This window comes from Impatiens glandulifera, chromosome 2 (assembly GCF_907164915.1).
Source record: "Impatiens glandulifera chromosome 2, dImpGla2.1, whole genome shotgun sequence".
Classification (NCBI taxonomy): domain Eukaryota; kingdom Viridiplantae; phylum Streptophyta; class Magnoliopsida; order Ericales; family Balsaminaceae; genus Impatiens; species Impatiens glandulifera.
The window spans coordinates 9,766,055-9,784,110 of record NC_061863.1 but is presented as its reverse complement, the minus strand read 5'-3'; the positions used below and the strand labels follow the sequence as shown (position 1 = coordinate 9,784,110).

At 34.0% G+C, this 18,056-nt stretch overlaps 1 protein-coding gene across 1 annotated transcript; it reads right to left on the bottom strand.

Annotated features, from left to right (window-relative positions):
- Positions 1–435: 435 nt before the first annotated feature.
- Positions 436–17,513, bottom strand: LOC124925553 (myosin-15). The gene is made up of 38 exons (XM_047465588.1): positions 16,909–17,513; positions 16,665–16,808; positions 15,726–15,871; positions 15,482–15,638; positions 15,122–15,180; positions 14,514–14,670; positions 14,076–14,225; positions 13,832–13,968; positions 13,241–13,387; positions 13,052–13,153; positions 12,623–12,680; positions 12,417–12,518; positions 12,051–12,088; positions 11,845–11,971; positions 11,585–11,758; positions 11,189–11,320; positions 10,929–11,038; positions 10,319–10,379; positions 9,944–10,121; positions 8,527–8,732; positions 7,950–8,069; positions 7,052–7,150; positions 6,333–6,554; positions 5,499–5,638; positions 5,210–5,321; positions 5,006–5,056; positions 4,825–4,914; positions 4,573–4,743; positions 4,005–4,154; positions 3,322–3,498; positions 2,365–2,502; positions 2,209–2,279; positions 2,022–2,121; positions 1,895–1,951; positions 1,747–1,803; positions 1,328–1,408; positions 1,153–1,235; positions 436–871 (listed from the first exon to the last, which is right to left on the bottom strand). Exons 1-38 carry the CDS (start codon positions 17,029–17,031, stop codon positions 748–750), a joined length of 4,551 nt encoding a protein of 1,516 aa, XP_047321544.1. The 5' UTR covers positions 17,032–17,513; the 3' UTR covers positions 436–747.
- Positions 17,514–18,056: the final 543 nt, after the last annotated feature.

The window sequence follows — 18,056 nt, the reverse complement described above, 5'->3', positions numbered from 1 at the left end:
CCAAGCTTTCAATAACATTGTTTATCATTTCTTACATGCCACCTGATTCATTTTGTATGTGATTATGAACAATAAATTATTTAAATAATGCCCACTTCCAAGGACCATATTAATATCTTTGTTACTATTTGTAATGATTAAAAGATTAATACAAACTTATTATTATAGTTTGAAGTTTCACTATTTTCTATTGCAAAATGAGAAAGAAGGTAACAAAATAAAAAATTACCTAAATGAGTTTATTTTTCAAAAGAAACAAGCACTACCCTCAAAGTCTGAGTCCCCACTTGAACATTTTTAGAGGATTTATTATAAATACAATGAAAACTAAAAGTGCATATTTTTCTTCCTTTTTCTTTTCACCATGTGTAGGTTAGGTTTTAAGTCTGATGCAGGACTTGATGCAAGACTAGAATGTTTACAACAATATATACATGGATCTAAAAATAATCAAGCTTCATAAGAATAATAATTTGAAAAACAGCATCGAGCATGACATGCCGTTCCTGTACAGATTTTTACAACCGACGAAGACTTTCATGTGTATGAATTTGAACTTGAACGCCCACCAGTTGTGTTTAAAGTATACACTAATGTCTACCGATAACAACACTACAATATTGGTCCCCATTAATTTCATCTTCCTACTGTACTGCATCATTTTGCCAGCATTAAACATGTGATGATGATAATGAAGGCAAAATAATTCTACAAAGATTAGAAAAATACCCACCTAAAAATGGTATTCTACTTCTGATGTTTGTCCAATAATTGTAAGGAAGGATACTCTGTTAGGAACTTGGGCAGTTGAACAACCGACAAATCTAGCATTGGAAGTGCCATGTCTATGTCTTCTGTCGAGAAGGGTATGCTGCAACCAAACATTTTAGAATTAGAAACCCTCCCAATATCAATTCTAGTTCAGGAATAACCAAACATAGCCTTAAGAGTAAATCAATGGACTTCGAGACTCCTAGCTTACATGCTAGAAAGGGTTTATAGTAAGACACCCGCTTATAGATACCTTGATTACTTTGCTTTTTCACTCTCATTTACTCAACATTTTTGGACCATGTATTCATTGATCAAAAAGAGACCATATTTGGAAAGACCATACTGCTGACTGATGTAGGAAACAGGTATAATACCTACCTTAGATCATCATCCAACAGAAAAGAATTTGAAGCAAGATTCTGAGAGTCCTTGTTCAAAATTTCCCTCATCTGAGCTACCACCTGTTTAAGCAAAATTCAATTTGCATAAATTGCAAATCCAGGATACCAAACTTCATATACCATGGAATTCCAATTCTTTGATAGAAACACACCTCATTTGAAACACTCTGAGTGCCATATTTGTCGTCCCAGTACATGGTACTTATTCTATAAATTTGTCTAACAGTCAACACCTGCAAAAATATATATACATGAAATTACAGATCACCAAAGTGATATATATAATAGACCCTATTTGGAACTCCATCTTTTATCACAATCATGTCAAAGTTAAAACTGAAAGTGACCTTTTTGTTTATCATGATCCAACTTCTAGTCTGATTTTTGTCATTTCATTTGGTATACAAATTATAGTGTAATATTGTGTTTTATTTGGTATATAAAAAACTATATCAAATAAGATTATTTTTGGATTATGATCAAGATTATTGTGATTTTGACAAACATAACTATAGAAAAAATTGTATAGCAAAGCATCCCTATATATATACAGCAATGTATAGGATCTTACTGGACAAAGATCCTGCATGATCTCTTTAAGGGACTTCTTCCTCTTCTGATGTATTACCTGAGAAAGGTTTAATGAACATCCAAGTAAATAAAAGTCAAATATTCAACACAATGGATTGAAGAAACAAAAAGGTTGCTTTTCTTTTTACCAGAAAGCCAACAGCTTGTCTAATGAAATTCAATTCATGCCACGAGGTTCCTGCAAACTATGAGAATCCATCTTGGATTAGATAAATCCAACTTTCTATTCTTAATCTGAAACAATAATCTGGTTACCTCCTCTGTTGCAGCGACTATCCATTTCTCGAGTTCAGCCAAACCAGATTTAACGTATTCCCCATTTGAAAATGTGCAACATTCTCGCCGAAGCAAAAGACTGAATAATTTGAATTAAACCATGGAGTCAGTGCCTGAAAAAAAAAATTGTTCTTTTCTAGGGAATGGGTGAGTTTGTTTAGCTTACCTATTGAAAAGTGATATATTAACGAAGGAGAATACTTGAGTCATTATCTTACGAATGAAAAATGAAGGCACCTGGAAGTATTTTGATAGGATCACAAACACATGTAGCTGAAATATAAACAAATACTAATTAAGATTGAAGGAACAGATTTCATACATGGTTTCCATGTAGACGACTCATCAAGGACTCCAAGAACTGTATGATACTGTCCCACTGGCTATTTGTTGATGGCTGAGGTGTATGGCCAGGTGATCTAGATGACTTTCCACCATGTCCCCGTTGGGTTTTGGGAGCCTTGATAATAAATCAAATATATATATATATATATTGCAAGAATTCATCTCTTAGAATAAAATAGAAAGAAAAAAAAAACTTCAAAGCATTGGAAGTCTTGCTCATAGATTTACAGTAGGAAGAAATAAAGACATCAAGCACTCTATTTGGAAACACTCATTGTTAATGTTTTGTATTTGGAAAACGTTTCCAGATACAAAATGTTTGAAAACTAATTTTAGTCAGAACTTTTTTATTTTTGTGTTGAGACAGATCCAAAACAGAACTCTATGGAACATGATCTAGGGAAAATAATGTTTCCAAATGGCGATCACATTCTCTTTTTAATATCTAGGGAACATGATTTGAACTCTATGTTGGAACTGGTAACGAGGCCTCCAAAAATCGTTTACCACAAAAATACCCTTTATTTGACTAGAAGTTACATGATCAAGTACCTAATATCCAAGCTCTTAGAAATACAAGAATATTAAAAGAGGCTATCTTTATAGATTTAGGTTGTATTTGATAACACAGCTTAAATTATTCGACACTTAATTCAGCATTTATAGTTCAACACTTAATTTTCAGTTGTATCTAACACACACTTAACCTTGATTCAACTTGTCTTGATGAACACCTATGTAACATAAACATCTCTATAATTTGTTAATAGATGTTCATGAAAACTCTGCATCGATATTAGTACTGTGTAGCAAAGCATCAAAATTCAAATAATGTACAAACACCGGAGATATTAACTACAAAACATGACATGTGATTATTTCAATAAGATTTATTAGGTACTCAAGATGATTGAATCAACAAGTAATGACTCACCTGAATGCAGGAATTCAACAAAGGAGATATCTCTTTCTTCAAATTGTCACGAATCAAACCAAAAATCTTCTCTACACATGCTGTTAATTGCTGTTTGAACAGAATTGCCGGATACCTTGCTTCCAAGTGTGAAATTCCGTCCTCCAAACCAGCTCGTTTGAAAGGAGATTTAATGGCCTATAAGTAATTTTCAAACTTGTAATGTATATGAAACAGATCATACTTAAGCAAACATAACAATTGTCTAGAAACTAACAGGTAAAAGAACCTAATGCCTGCATACAAGCAGGCAACAATGCACAAAATCCTATTTTTCATTCATGAGAACAACAATACATTGGTCAATAGTTCTAAGATATAAAACAAAAGCCAAACTTTTGCATTTCACTGTGACATGTGTCAAATTCTGATTAATTATGGTACCAGAAGCAAAGAATGGCCATGCAAATTTCTATCCTATGAGAAATTGAGATCTTCTTATCATATATTCAACACTCTTTTATACACAAACATCTTTTTATTACTTTTTGGATGCCTATTAGTTGTTTTATGTATCTATAGCATACAAAGTTACAAATAGGAAGGGGGACAAATGAAAGAGCTCTTATGGAAATCCGAACCGATAATCAATAGTTTGACAAGTGAAAAATTCTATAAGAATATTTAAAATTAAGAAGACTAACTTGTGCAACCCTCCCATTGAGGACTGATCCTCCAGAACGCTGAGATGTTGCAGGTAGAAACCCATTAGAACGTATATTCCTCTGCAGGAGGCATAGAAGTGCTGAAGCATTGGACAACCAGTAAGGCAAGATAACAGTCTCCTCTCCCACCTGCATATAAAAGGTAAATACAGTTAGCCCTGTGTGATGTGAATTTTTTCAAATTAATTTGAAATAACCTACTATCCAATCCATAATCTACTCATGAATCACATCCTTCAAATCATCAACCAAAATACCCTCTATTTTAAAATATCTCTATATTTATTGATGTCCCTAATATTTTTCTACCAAAATAATCTGATTTTCAATAACATACATCAGACAAGGTTTTTAGAAATAACCACTTGGTTATTCCTTAGATCAAACGAGGCCTTGGTGATAGTAGAACATTTGAGAAACTATCAGAATAGCTGGTTTTCTTAAATAGCACCTGAACCTCTAAAATCCTTTTTAACACTTGAATGTTACATAGTTTGTCTGTACTTGGGGACAGATAAGAGATAAAAGATGATAGGCTAATGAATACCTTCAAGCTATCATTAATCCCTTCAATAATATAGTCAAAAATAGTTGTCCTCTCAGACTCAAAGGCATGCCAATGGACAAGGCACTTATATATCACACAAGCTGCTACCGGTTTTCCATCATGAAAACCCAAATCCTCCTTTATACATCTTGCAAGTAGATCATAGTTCTCCTGAGACCAAAAGGAGGAAAACTCAGTTTTCACGATCTCAACTTGCTAGAAAGACAAAATATGCATGTACAAGAACAGAACCTGGCTCCTATCCAATGTAGATTTTGTCCTGCGAGAGTCTGACAAACTTCGAGGAATAGATGCTATATGTTTTGTGGGAGTAGGAGTTTCCTGAATGAAAAAGAGTTTTGCCAACATATTGAAATCACATCAAGATATGATATCCTCTTCTGAAGAATGAAACACAGAAACTAGTACTCACAAATCCAAGTTTCCTATTGGGATGTGAAAGTGCAAGGGCACTAGAGTATTTCTGTTACAAGACAACACAAACTTCCAAAATATTATCTCATCAAACATAGTAAGCTATTATGAGTTTTACATTGCTTTAATTTGATCAGTTTTCGTTTATTTCCTGCAATGTGGCAGGCTTCGTAAATAATATATGGATCTATAGGAAACTTACATCAAAATATGGCTTAGCAAGCCCAGAGCGGTTGCTTTTGGGAGAGGCATCCAAGGTCCTTTGCCGCAACACAAGATTTTCATCATCCATATTGGCAAGCTTTGCCTCCAAGCTAATATTAAACAAACTTACTGTGAGAAATCAAGATAAGAAACATGTACCATAAAAATGTGAAAGCATAAACCAAAAAGGGAGGGGGTAAAAGTGAATAACAGTAATGAAGCTAGTAATGTAAAGATTCAAGAATAAAGATAATTCTGTAACATGTTTACAAGACCTCAAGAAGTACCTTCGCAAACTTTCTTGGAGGTTTGCACATGTTTTTTGAACATCCAACAAATTTTCAACCGCATCACTTGTTTCTCTTCTAGACTTCACTAGCTCAACATTCAAGGCTGAGTTCTTTTCTTCAAGGGCAACTAAAGAATTCTGTGAAGAACCAAAAAACATGACTTCAATTAATACAATAATATTCCAGAAATAAATACAGAAAGACAAAATTGACTGCATGGAAGCTTCATGTGCTTATGATATAGCATATACTTATTTTTTCCCTTCAACAATTAACCTGATAGGAAAAAAATGTGAAGTTGACCAAGATCAAGGCAAAGAACAAGAAACTCCCTTCTAAATTACTCACTCATTGGTATTAACCACAGTGACTTCATTGGGAAAAGGCTTGTTATGCTGATAAGCCTTGAACTAGAATTAGGTTTAATATCTAGAAACTGGAGAGTACAATTGATGCCATGAGTAAATTGAATGAAAGAGAATTGAGTTGAGATGAGAAGAGAAAATAAACTCTTAACAAACACTAAGAGTAACGGATGAGAGAATTATCAAGACATGAGAAGTGAGACAAAAGGTCACATGTTAATAGGGTTAGAGTTACAAGTTAGAGCTCTAAATAGTGAAGAGGCCCTAAAGTTTATTACATTAGTTAATATCAGTTGCCAAGTTGTTAGGGACAGTTAGTTGTTAGAATAGGTGGTACCCTATAGTTATAAATAGAGTGACCTAGCTGAAAGAGGTAATCAAGTAATTAACATGATATTATTGAAAAAACACCAGTAGAGCTAAAGATTAAAAATGCAAGGGAGCCAACATGCACTTTTTCAGTCACCTTTAGATATGTGTTCTGACTCCGTAGTTCAGCCATTGCACTCATTTCCTTTTCGAGAGCAGATTTCTCCTTCAATGATAGTTCTAACTGATGTTGCAGTACTGCATTCTTGTTGGACTCGTGGACAATTGCCAATTTTGCTGCATCCAATTCAAGTTTTAAAGAACCCACCATCTTCTGAAGCTTCGAACTCTCTCCTGTCTTGGCATCTTCACTGGAGACCTGCATAATATATGGTGTCTCATCATTATACAAAGATTCAGTGGAAACTACAAAAATAAATGATAGTTTCTCCATGTGTACAAACACAAAAACAACCTTTAAATAAACAGTATTATTCCTATGATACCATATTTTTAAGGAATTGGACAGTCTTATGATACCAATGTTGTACTCTCAAAATTGTTAAGTTAGATAATAAACATCATTCCCTGATCACAGTCTCTTACAGTTCCGAAAAATTCAGACCTTTAATAACTAATCATAATTGCTGGGATATCAGCAATGCTGGAATGGTTAACAAATAACAAAGTCAGCAAGTCCTTGATCCCTTTCACACACCCATAATCAACAAGGAAATAGCCTGTCCTAGTTTGTATACAGCATGCATTTTGATTATAGAAATACAACAAAAACCACAAAGTATTATCTTTGATATGACAAATGCACGTTAAAATAATGGTTGACAAATGCAAATCTGTTCAGGATAAAGAAGATACTCTTAATTTCTTCTCTAGCTTCAATCTCCATGTAAGTTCTTCCAACTGTCGTTCAAGTTTATTCTTTGCCAAACGCAAAGCACCTGCCTCGTTTGCCTCCTATATGGTTGAAATGGAAACGGGTAGAATAATTAATAAGAGGGAAAAGGTTACTTCTATGTCAAGTGCATTAGTAATCAAATTTTGCCAACAGGTTGTATGTTCAATATATAAGAAAGAAATATTGATCATGATAAATCATTTCAGAATCAAGCTGATTTGTTGAATTGCTTAACAGAACTCCATACCAAGTAGGAATATGCATGACAGCTACATGTCCTGATTTCCCCTTTCAAACAAATAATACTACATCTACATAATAACTAATAAGTCCTAATAGCACAACACCAAGGCCAATTTAGTTGATATAAAACAAGAGACTGTATGACATTTACTATTTAAGCTTTGAATGAAACAGAAATTAAGTCTTAGTTGACAGCTCCAGCTAGTCAACTAAAAAAGTCGAGTACACAAATGATGCATTTTGAACAAATTTTATGAATCTAACAGACTAACATAATCAAACTTGCCAAAAGGGGCTTTCATCATGACAATGAAAATCAAATTGATTTTCCAACTATGGTGTAGAAGAACGTAAAGATCTAGAGAATGTTTACTAGATTACGTCAAATTTATAGTATAGTAAAAAAGATGAGCATGTCCTTAGTGTCACAATTTTTTCCTATAACAAGATTTTAGTGTAGGAGATATGATTATCTTGCATGCATTTCCACTTAGAGTTCATAAACCTTTCTAACTATTAAAACGAAGATACTAAGCCTATTCTTAATGCACATACATCCTACATTGCCACTTAAATAGTGACTGAAACAAACTGGACATAAAGAATCACATTCACCTGTTTAAGCCTCCGGAAAACTCTTTTTGCCAACTTTTGCCTCCATAGACATTGTACTTTAATAATATTAGTATGACGCTGACGGAACGCTGAACGGACCTTGCACATCCTCCAGTAAGCCTATAAATATTGTATGTGAGTCTCAAAGATCAAGTGCCAAACATAACCAGATATCCACAGGAAAGATAAAATGGAAAACAAAAACAAATGATCACTATAAATGCTCATGCAATTCGAACACTAGATGCAACAGATCAAAATAAAATGTATGATCAACATTGGTGCCATTGTGCTTATTGGTGTATATATATAGATGCAGGGAAAGTCAATAAGGTAAACAATACAGCAACTTCTAAAAACCGGACCCAAAGTCTTCATAAATCATGGAAGATTTTAGCGCAGATCAAACAACTCATGCATTGATAGTATATTTCTTATACAGTCTATTAGAACTGTACATGATAAAGTAATGGAGCAAGTAATGGAGCGTGTAACAGAAAAGAAAAAAAGGTACAAACAAATATGGTGTCATCACACACAGTACAATGTAGAGGTATTCTTGTCAGGCTTAAGATACCTGAATTAAAGTTGCAGCTCTGTGTTCCCTTCTATGCAAAAATCTTTGTCGCACCAAGAATCCAAGAATTCCAGATTGTACAGTTACACATGAAGAGCGCAGCCGAACATAGGCAGAACACAAAATCCATTTGCGGACATGCATTTGTATGGTAATTGCAGCTTTGGTCTTTCGTAAGGCTTCATACATTTTCCTGCACAAACACCCTATAGAAACAAATCATTTATCAGGTTAAATAAGTATTTTTCAATAAAAAATCATTTCTTATTGAACAGGAGAAATAAACAAAAGAATATATGAATATAGGTTTTTTTTAAATATAGGAAGCTAGCATGACATTGCACAGCCAAGACTTACACTTCCATTTAAGGCCATTTAAGGTGTTCAAAGTGGGAATCAAACCCGTGACCTTTGGTCTATTAGGAATCACTCTTGCCACTTGTGCTACATTAGTGGGGTAGAATGTATGAATATATGTGAACTGTCGTATAAAAAAAGACCATCTTGAACCGTCGATAACTAAAATTTTACAAAACCAACCAGTTCTATTTTATTTTAAGCACTAGATTTTGACTTGAAATTGAATAGGTTACAAGGCCTGGCAACAAGGACCTATGCACAATGGTTTTACAGAGGTGCAATTACACACAAAGGAATCCGGGAGTCCTAATATTTCCCAAGTATACATCTCTGAGACTCCATAAGGAGCTACAACATTTTAATCATGGTGATTCAAGGATTATTTTGTGAACGGAGTTTATTCCTCGAGGGCAGCTAGCATGACCTCCCACTGCCATTACCCTCATTTAATAGAGAGTGTTCTTAGTGGGAATTGAACCTGAGACTTTTGGTCTCTTAGGTAAGACATTTTGGTGATTCAAGGTTTCAAATGCTCTCTAAGTGAAGAATCCAACAATTAGACTAGTCCAAAGGTCATCCCAGCAGCATACATCAGCTAAGCAGAAGAATCTTTTAATAATTCACAGTATGTTAGACCTAATGGAGAGTAGGAACCATCTGGCAATTCAAATGTGACATTAGGCATAGCTGAGATGGCTTGGCATTTGGCTCATTTTAATGATCTGATGAAAGACAATATTCGTGAACCAGCACCGTAGCCATGGCTATGCATACTCCAATAACTAAAGCGAGTGAAGGAAATGGATCATGTTCCACTCTCCACACATTGTAAATCCTACTATTTCCAATAGCATGTACTATGATATCCAACTGTTCAACAAGCAGTCTAACATAGTGGACTTTTCTTCTGAGCACTAAGAAAGTTAACTTATAAAGACACGAGTTTTTATAGTGCAAACAGTATGCTTGTGGATAAGCTAGGCCTTGCAGTAGGTAAATAGATTACACAAAAGAATAATGGATAGTGTATTAATAGAAAGGATTATAAAATGTTTACCTCTGCAAAATGCTTGAAGACAGGTAGCTGCAGTCTTTGTTGAGATAAAATCCCTGCGTGTGAAAAATGTTCGAAGTCTTCCCTGAATACATTTTGCAGCAGCATCTAAAACTTCAGCACGGCGTACATCTAAAACAGCTATTTGACCCGCCCTTAGGAAAACTTTTGTCCTCCCTAACTGCAAAAAGTAGTTGTAATACAATATTAATCTTCATGGCTACTAGAATTAAATATTATGAATGTCTATCTTAGGTTTTCTGGTTTGACCTTGTTGGACAAGTATGATTAACAGAACACGAGTGCAACTTCAATAAAAACATACACACACACATACAAAATCACCCATTTTGCGAGCACAAACTAATGGACATGTACCTGGTAATTTTCAAGCTTCAGCTTTTGCAATATTTTCTCCGTCGTCATTTTGTCATCATAACTGCTTATGAAGCGGGGAAAACATTGAGATTAGACTTAAACGAGTATACATGAACTTTTAGAATTGAAGCAAGTAATCATATTAAAGGTTAGTATTGAAAGAAGTGGATTTTTACTTAATCTGAACTCTGAAGTGGTTTAATGATTCAAAAATATATAAAATATTAAAAGAAATTAAAAAATAATAATATTAAATAGTGTTATTGGACTATTAATTTCCTAATAAATCAAATTTAGAGTCAAAATAACATCATTGGGTAAGATTTTTGGGAGAAGTGAATTCGCCCAAAATAAGACCATAGGAGCTGAACAAAGAGGATCTTCAATTGAAAATTCGAAAGCAGCGCATCAACTATCTATCTCCCATATTTTTCATTCAAGCTACTATAACCTCCTTTGATTTGGTATAAAATCTCATATATAAGATATTCAGCCATGGTTTCTGAACTTAATCACACATTACTAACCAAATGGATCCCATATGTGAAATGCTACAGAAAGTTTATTTAGAGAGGAAAAAAACATGCAAAGGTAAAAGTTTAAAATAAACCTTCTATCCATTATTTCCAAAGCTAATAATCCAAAGCGATCAACAAACTCGTTATAAGTTTTCCGTGTTGGATAACCAGCCAAACTTATTCGAACAGCCTCCAGAACACCCTGGAAAATTAGTTAACCAGACAAATTTATTAAGCTGCACAATTGGCTAGAAAAGGAAAAGAAGTAACTAACATAGAAGGTACAAGATACAGTATATTGTCTATGAAATTAATTAGTCATACAAATAGTGACAATTGGGAAGCTACTGACCCCACAACGTAATTGATGCAAGATACTATGGTTCTCAAATTTTTGAGGTCGATTCAACGAGTTTGGTTTCACACAACGAACATAATGTGGCTCTGTTGAATTGAGTGTCTCCATCAAAGCTTGAAGTTGTAACTACAAAAAGAAGAGATTAACTGAAACCAATGCATTCTAATGGAAAGAAATAACTAGATGTGCTGAAGAATTTATTCTGTTTAAGGTGGATCTACATCAAATACATAATGATATCAATGCTGAAGATGCTGAAAGGCAAGACTACAATGACAAACTGTTAAACTTCCGGCAGCATATGCCATTGTTTGACTACTTCAGCACTTCTATTTTTCAAACTTTTATAAGAACACATAACCTTAATCCTAAGATGTCATAGTTACACACCTTAAACCTGGACGATACAGAAGAAAATTTATACGAGGACCTTGAAGATTCTTCTTGTAGTGAAGGAAATAGACCGGCAATGAAAGTGCAAGTTGAAGAAGACATAAGATTGCAGTGTTCAACCACCACATAATCACGATTCTTGTCCAAAAACGAGTCTGTTTGATAAGTAACCTATGGAAGGACTGTGAGTCAAACTCTGGTAACAAATTATCGTAATTATAAAATGATTTATTTCAACTGTATTTTATATCACATGCCTTGCCAGCATAATGAGACACCGTAAAATCTGTCTCAGAAAATTTTGCCTTCTCCAACCTTGGATGGGACCGGAAATTCTGAAATAGCTTGGTTGCAAATGTTTCATGAGTAGATTTAGGAAACATGCTGTATTCAAAGAAATGTCCAGGTTAAGGGAAGAACAAATAGATGTGCAAAATAGGGAACTAAGAGGTGCCAAGCTTACCAAGCTTCATCCAACAGAGAAATTATCCCAATAGGCTTCTGCAGAAGTATGTAAAAAACATGGATGTGTCACTAACATGTTTAAGATCTTGAAAGACACAAAACGAAACCAACAATGGAAAAAGGAAATCATTGAACAGACAAACTAGCAACATCTTATGGCAAGGAAACTACAATTCCATATCTATACAATTTTAGCATGGAGCATATAGAAACTACAATTCCATATCTAGACAAAAGGAGACTTGGGAGAATACACGTATGCAAACTTCAATTCCATATCTATACAATTTTAGCATGGAGCATATAGAAACTTCACATCATTCAAGATCATACTATATAAAGAGAATCTTCCAGAATAGAAAACCTTCTCAATCAGATCAAGAACATCTTGATTGTCTATGAACTCAATATAACTCCAGTTGATTTCTTCCTTTTGGTACTCTTCTTGCTCCATCTTAAATACATGCTGAAAAAAATATGTTCCACGCATGAATAGAATGAAACAATTCAAACGGTAGACAACAAGAATGTCATAAAAGCTGACAGATTCTAAGGAGGATCCTGCCCAACCTCATTGAAATGTTGTTGAAGCTTTTCATTGGCAAAGTTAATGCAAAATTGTTCAAAGCTGTAGATAATAAAAATAAATGAAAGCTATCAGACAATGATAATAAGAAAATTTAATCAACTGCAAGATTTAAGCAACTTTTTTATTAAGAACTAGTATGTGGCCAATCTATAACATCAAATTCTACGTCAATTTCATCTTGTTTACACCTAAAATGCTCCTACATGAAGGATGTACATGGATCTCCATTTCTCTGGATTGCTAAAGCAATTTTTCACGTATATAGACCTGTAAGTGTTTTCAAGCATGATAGGTATCTCTCAACAAGAAACTACAATCCCTCTAATAGAAGCAAATACTTCAGACTCCATCAGTAAAATATAGATAAGTTATCATTAAGCCAAATAAAATAATTTTGCACAGGAAGATGCCTGTTGCTTTTGAAGCATTCAAATCCATATATGTCGAGCACCCCAATCTGCATCTTCGAGGATTGGTCCTGCCCAATAGACCTATTAATCTTTTCAACAAGCCTGTGAAAATCAAAGAATCCATTTGAGTGTTTTACCAAACTAAATCTTCAAAACCAATTGAAAAAATATACTCAAAAGAAAACCTACCAATCAAATAGCCGGGAATAAATGGTCTTTGCCAATGCATCCCTGCTAGCAACAGCAGCATTGTGATCCAGAGCTTTAACAATGATGCCTTCACGAGTTTGAATTGATCGTGTGCACAATGTGGCTACCAAAAGATCTATGTCACACCTAATTAACAGAATTAACATTGTCATACAATATTTATGGCAAGTCCTAAGCAAAGCATTACAATTAAGATTGAATAACTTCAGACTTAACAGGTCACCTTGGCAGCAATTGTTTCTAGTTTCTACATATGCATCTCAGCTCAATGGTGCATATAGATGAAGTTAAAGCTCAGAAGTAAAGTTAAAAGTGAGAATTTCCCCTCAACATGCAACAAGAAATCATAGTCAACCTTTTTCAATCAGAAGAAAAACAAATCGGCAAATATCAAAATAAAAGTCACCAAAAAATGTCATCACATTAGTGTATTTTCAAGACTACATACAAGCAGCAAGAAATAACAAGTGTAAAAACTTCATCGGGGATCCCAAAAGCATTTAGAAGCTTATATATATATATATATATATATATATTGAAGTTATTGAAGTGACAACCAAGAAAACCTACATAAAAAGATTAGCAGCCGTCTCTAAGTGGAAGGTTGAATTCTGATCCTTCACAACAGATGAATCATGCTCTTTTCCAGGAGAGAATTCAATATTTCCCAGATGTAGAATCCCAGCCAAAGTCCTGAATATGGACTCCTGATGAAATGGGAAGGACAAAATTCCAACACTATGAAGAACATTGTCAAAAATGGAACAGCAAAAGGTGGAACAAAATCTTATGCTAAATACACCAATTTAAAAACCTGTTCTTCTTGACTAATGCCAACAATCTCCATAGCTCTTCGGGTCTTCATGTATTCTTCTTCATTGCTCACTCCATCTAATTCATAGATCTTACTTTGGTTTAAGTAATGAAAATTGCTGGGATGGCCTAGCTTGTATTTCTCAGCATCCTACTGACATAAATGCAAAGTTGTTTAGTCAAAATAAGTAATCCCAAAAAAGTATATTATTGTGCAGAAAACAGCTATGTGCTACAATCACACGGACGTAAGCTTTGCCTTCACTCAAATGTGAGAATATTTTATCACATATTTGCTCAAGTTTCATTTTTGTGTTGTTTTGAAAAATCAAAGGACCAGAAGATACCACTCCACAGCAAAGTCAAGTACATACAATGTTCAGAACAACCAAAATAGTAGACAGACTGGAATACAAACACAACAGAAATAAAGGATTACCCCTGCACATGCACACAACTGATAAAAGCAATGGTAGTTCCTCTCAGGATCTGTGATTTGAACTACTCGAGATCTTTCAAGAAGATAGGTCCTAATGGCAGCACCAGAAATCCGACCATTGTCATCAAACTGAATCTCAACAAATTTGCCAAAACGACTGCAAGAATATAACAGATATTAATGAAAAAAGGAAATCAAGTATTCTTATCAACAACAAAGCTGAGCAAATAAGCACTTCATTTTATTTCATTAAGCTGACCAGCTTGTCCAGAAACATGTGGACTATTATGTTCTGTGGTTTATCAAGAGAACTGGTTAATTTTAAAAGTGTTTTTCAGACTTAAACTTGCAGAATTAAAGTGCTAAATTGTCCACAAACCACCTTTAAAATTACAGCTATTCCACTTTCAAAATCTTCCAATTTGTCGGATAAATAGGAAACACCAATAGAATATTCAAGTACAGTACTGTAACTATGAAGAGAAAAACAACAGATAATATCAAAATGATTAAGTGTTAATAAAAGTTTGTCGTCACGCCATCAATACATATAGTATAAATCCTCAGAAAACATAAAAAAAATCTTAGAATGCAGAAATAGTTCTCACCTTGAATTGTCATTTCTGACAGTTCTTGCATTACCAAATGCCTCCAGAAGTGGATTTGACTGAGCAATTGAATTAAACACAAAGAGTCAAATCTAATATGCCAGATTTAGTGAATAAGAATAGGTTATTCTAGTTTTTGTTCAAATACACCTTTTCCCTATCTAACGAATATGATAATGAGACAGTGACAATTGTAAGTTTAGCAAAATATATCTAAATGTTGCATCTTCATCTATAGAATATGGAGAACTTATCTTTTGGAAGAAAAAATATGAAATGAATGATTTCATTTTCATGTGGAATTAGAAAATTCAATGAACAACCACATGGAAAGACTAGCTGACAATAAATCTTTCTTACCTCAAGGACTTGTTGTTCCACTATTCGTTCATCACTAGCAGCACGTCCTCCAACATAAGTAAGGTATTGCATAATCAATTTGGTTGTCTCAGTCTTACCAGCCCCACTTTCTCCACTAACTAGAATAGATTGACTTTTACCATCATATATCATTGCCCTGTTAAAATGCATAACAAAGGGGAATATCAATCAATGGAAACTAGATAAAATGTGCAACAATCAATTTGAGTCAACTGCTTTGAACCTGTAGGACGCATCAGCCACAGCAAATACATGGGGGCTTAGCTCACCAAATACAGCTCCCTTGTATTGTTCCATCATGTGCACATTATAAAGATGAGGGAGCTTCGTGAATGGATTAACAGCAATCAAGATGCTTCCAGTGTATGTCTATCAACCATCAAATGACACCCAAAAAAAATAAGGTAGTTATATTTTGAAAATCAACATTAAAATTAAGAAAAAGAAAAACATAAAATTGACTGGTTCCCTTAATTAGATACTTGATTGTCATTTTCCCCGATATGGATTAACTACTGCAGACCGCTTTCAAGTCCATGGTTGATAATTAATATTTCCTCATATTGAGTCATCAAATCTGAACTAATTGGTTAATTTGTAACCTGTGTCAGATGCTTCTTCACCAGTGCCAAGTTAACCCACCCCACCCACACAAAAAAATGTAACCCTAAAATCATGAGCGAATAATTCAATTCCTGAATAAACAAATGCTCTACGCTTGTCTTCATCGGCTTCACAACTTCCCTCGAAAAGAAGAGGGGAACCCGCCTAAATACAAGCTAAAAGACCCGAACCCATCCACTATAGATGTAGATAAGTACGCATCAACTTACAGAGGGTGAAGCGGCGAAAAGAACAAGTTACTATAGTACAAATTTAGACATAAGGCAGTTTCGCGCACAATCATAACCATTTTATTCAGCATTACCGAATTTACAAGATTTCATAAATCTCCACAGCAAGCCATCCGTTAATGCACCAACTCATAACCATTTTATTCAGCATTTCCAGATTTACAAGATTTCATAAATCTCCAAAGCGAGTCATCAGTTAATGCACAAACTCAATAGAATAACAAAAAAACCAGTTCCTTCCTAATTGCATTCAAGGTGTAGAAACATTTACTTTCACTTAAAAAAATAATAATAATGATAGAGCTTACATATATCTCGTTAAGAGGATATCTCCTCTGCAAGTTATCAAGAACTCCAGGCTCATTCAAATATGTTAATCTAGTCATATCATCAACTCCTCCAATATCAGCTTCTGCATCTCTTGGGAACAATTTCTCAGGCAAACTTAAAATCTACAAAGCAGCATAAAAAACAGTAAAATTCCACCACATAACAGTATTCAACAATCCATAATCAAACAAACTATAAAAAAATCAGATAACAATAACCCACCTTCTTCCCAGACTGCGTAAAAACTTGAACCTTGTTACCCCCAACAAAATCGAGAACTTCAGCAGGGGCCCAAGCAGTATCCTTGTCTTCAACCCAGACCTTGGAACCCCTCCGAAGGGCCATCGTCAGGGAAGAAAATCAATCGAAACCGAAAACCCTTGTTAAATAAGATAAATTGATAAAGAAAAAACCTTTTTTTAATGATTTGAAATAAACCCTAGGGAATGAAGATGAAGAATGATAAGGAGAGAGAATGGGAAGGTAGGAGCTCTGGCTTTGTCTAGAACAAAGACTGTTTTATTTTTTGGTTTTGAGTGAATTCGGCAGCTTCCCGCCCTAAGAAAAGAATAGGAAAGAAACAATTGTTGGCTGGAGAGTCTAATGCCAGTCAGTCTCCAAGTAGTAGACACGTCAACTAAAGCTTCAGTGCAGCTCTTTAATGGCTGACGCGTGGGTTTTGCAGAGATTACGCAATCTCAAACATGGAGAAGACATAGATGAAGAAGACGATGAAGAAGAAGATGAAGAAATGTGATCCGATGCGTTCAAAATTTCACGCATAATCCTTTTAGCGGCTCATTCGCCGTAATTTTGCTATAAGGAGGGAATACCAAAACAATACAGCTCTTATTTAGACTTTTTATAATTAATGGATTTCTTTTTTTCATTTATTATTTTTAATATCAAAAGTTTTTTATTCAAAATATACACACAAATATAGCTAGAAACAAAGTCGAGTCGGGTTGGTCGAACTCAACTCGATTAAGTATTTATTAACAAACTCAACTCGATTAAGTATTTATTAACAAACTCAACTCGATTAAGTATTTATTAGCAAATTTGAGCTCTAGCCTCGATTATACTCAAAAAAATTTGAACTAAAATTAAATTTTTAAATATTTATCAAGAAAGAAAAAATATTTTAAAATTTAAATTTTAATATTATAATAAATATATATATATATATATATATATTATTTATGAATTTGGTCAAACTCAAACTAATTCATTTGAATTTTGAATTTGAATCATTTTTAACCCTACATAAGTATACATGCTACATAACACTAATTTTATTAAAAAAATAATTTATACATAGTTATATTCAAAAACATTTATAGATGGTTCATTATCATTTATTTTAATTA

Excerpts from the sequence above, each read along its gene's own strand:
- LOC124925553 (XM_047465588.1), bottom strand. The coding sequence starts at position 17,031 with ATGGCCCTTCGGAGGGGTTCCAAGGTCTGGGTTGAAGACAAGGATACT. Across the intron at positions 15,639-15,725 it reads GTGGCTGATGCGTCCTACAG|GGCAATGATATATGATGGTA; the intron begins GTTCAAAGCAGT and ends GCATTTTAACAG. Across the intron at positions 4,155-4,572 it reads GGATTAATGATAGCTTGAAG|GTGGGAGAGGAGACTGTTAT; the intron begins GTATTCATTAGC and ends TTTTATATGCAG.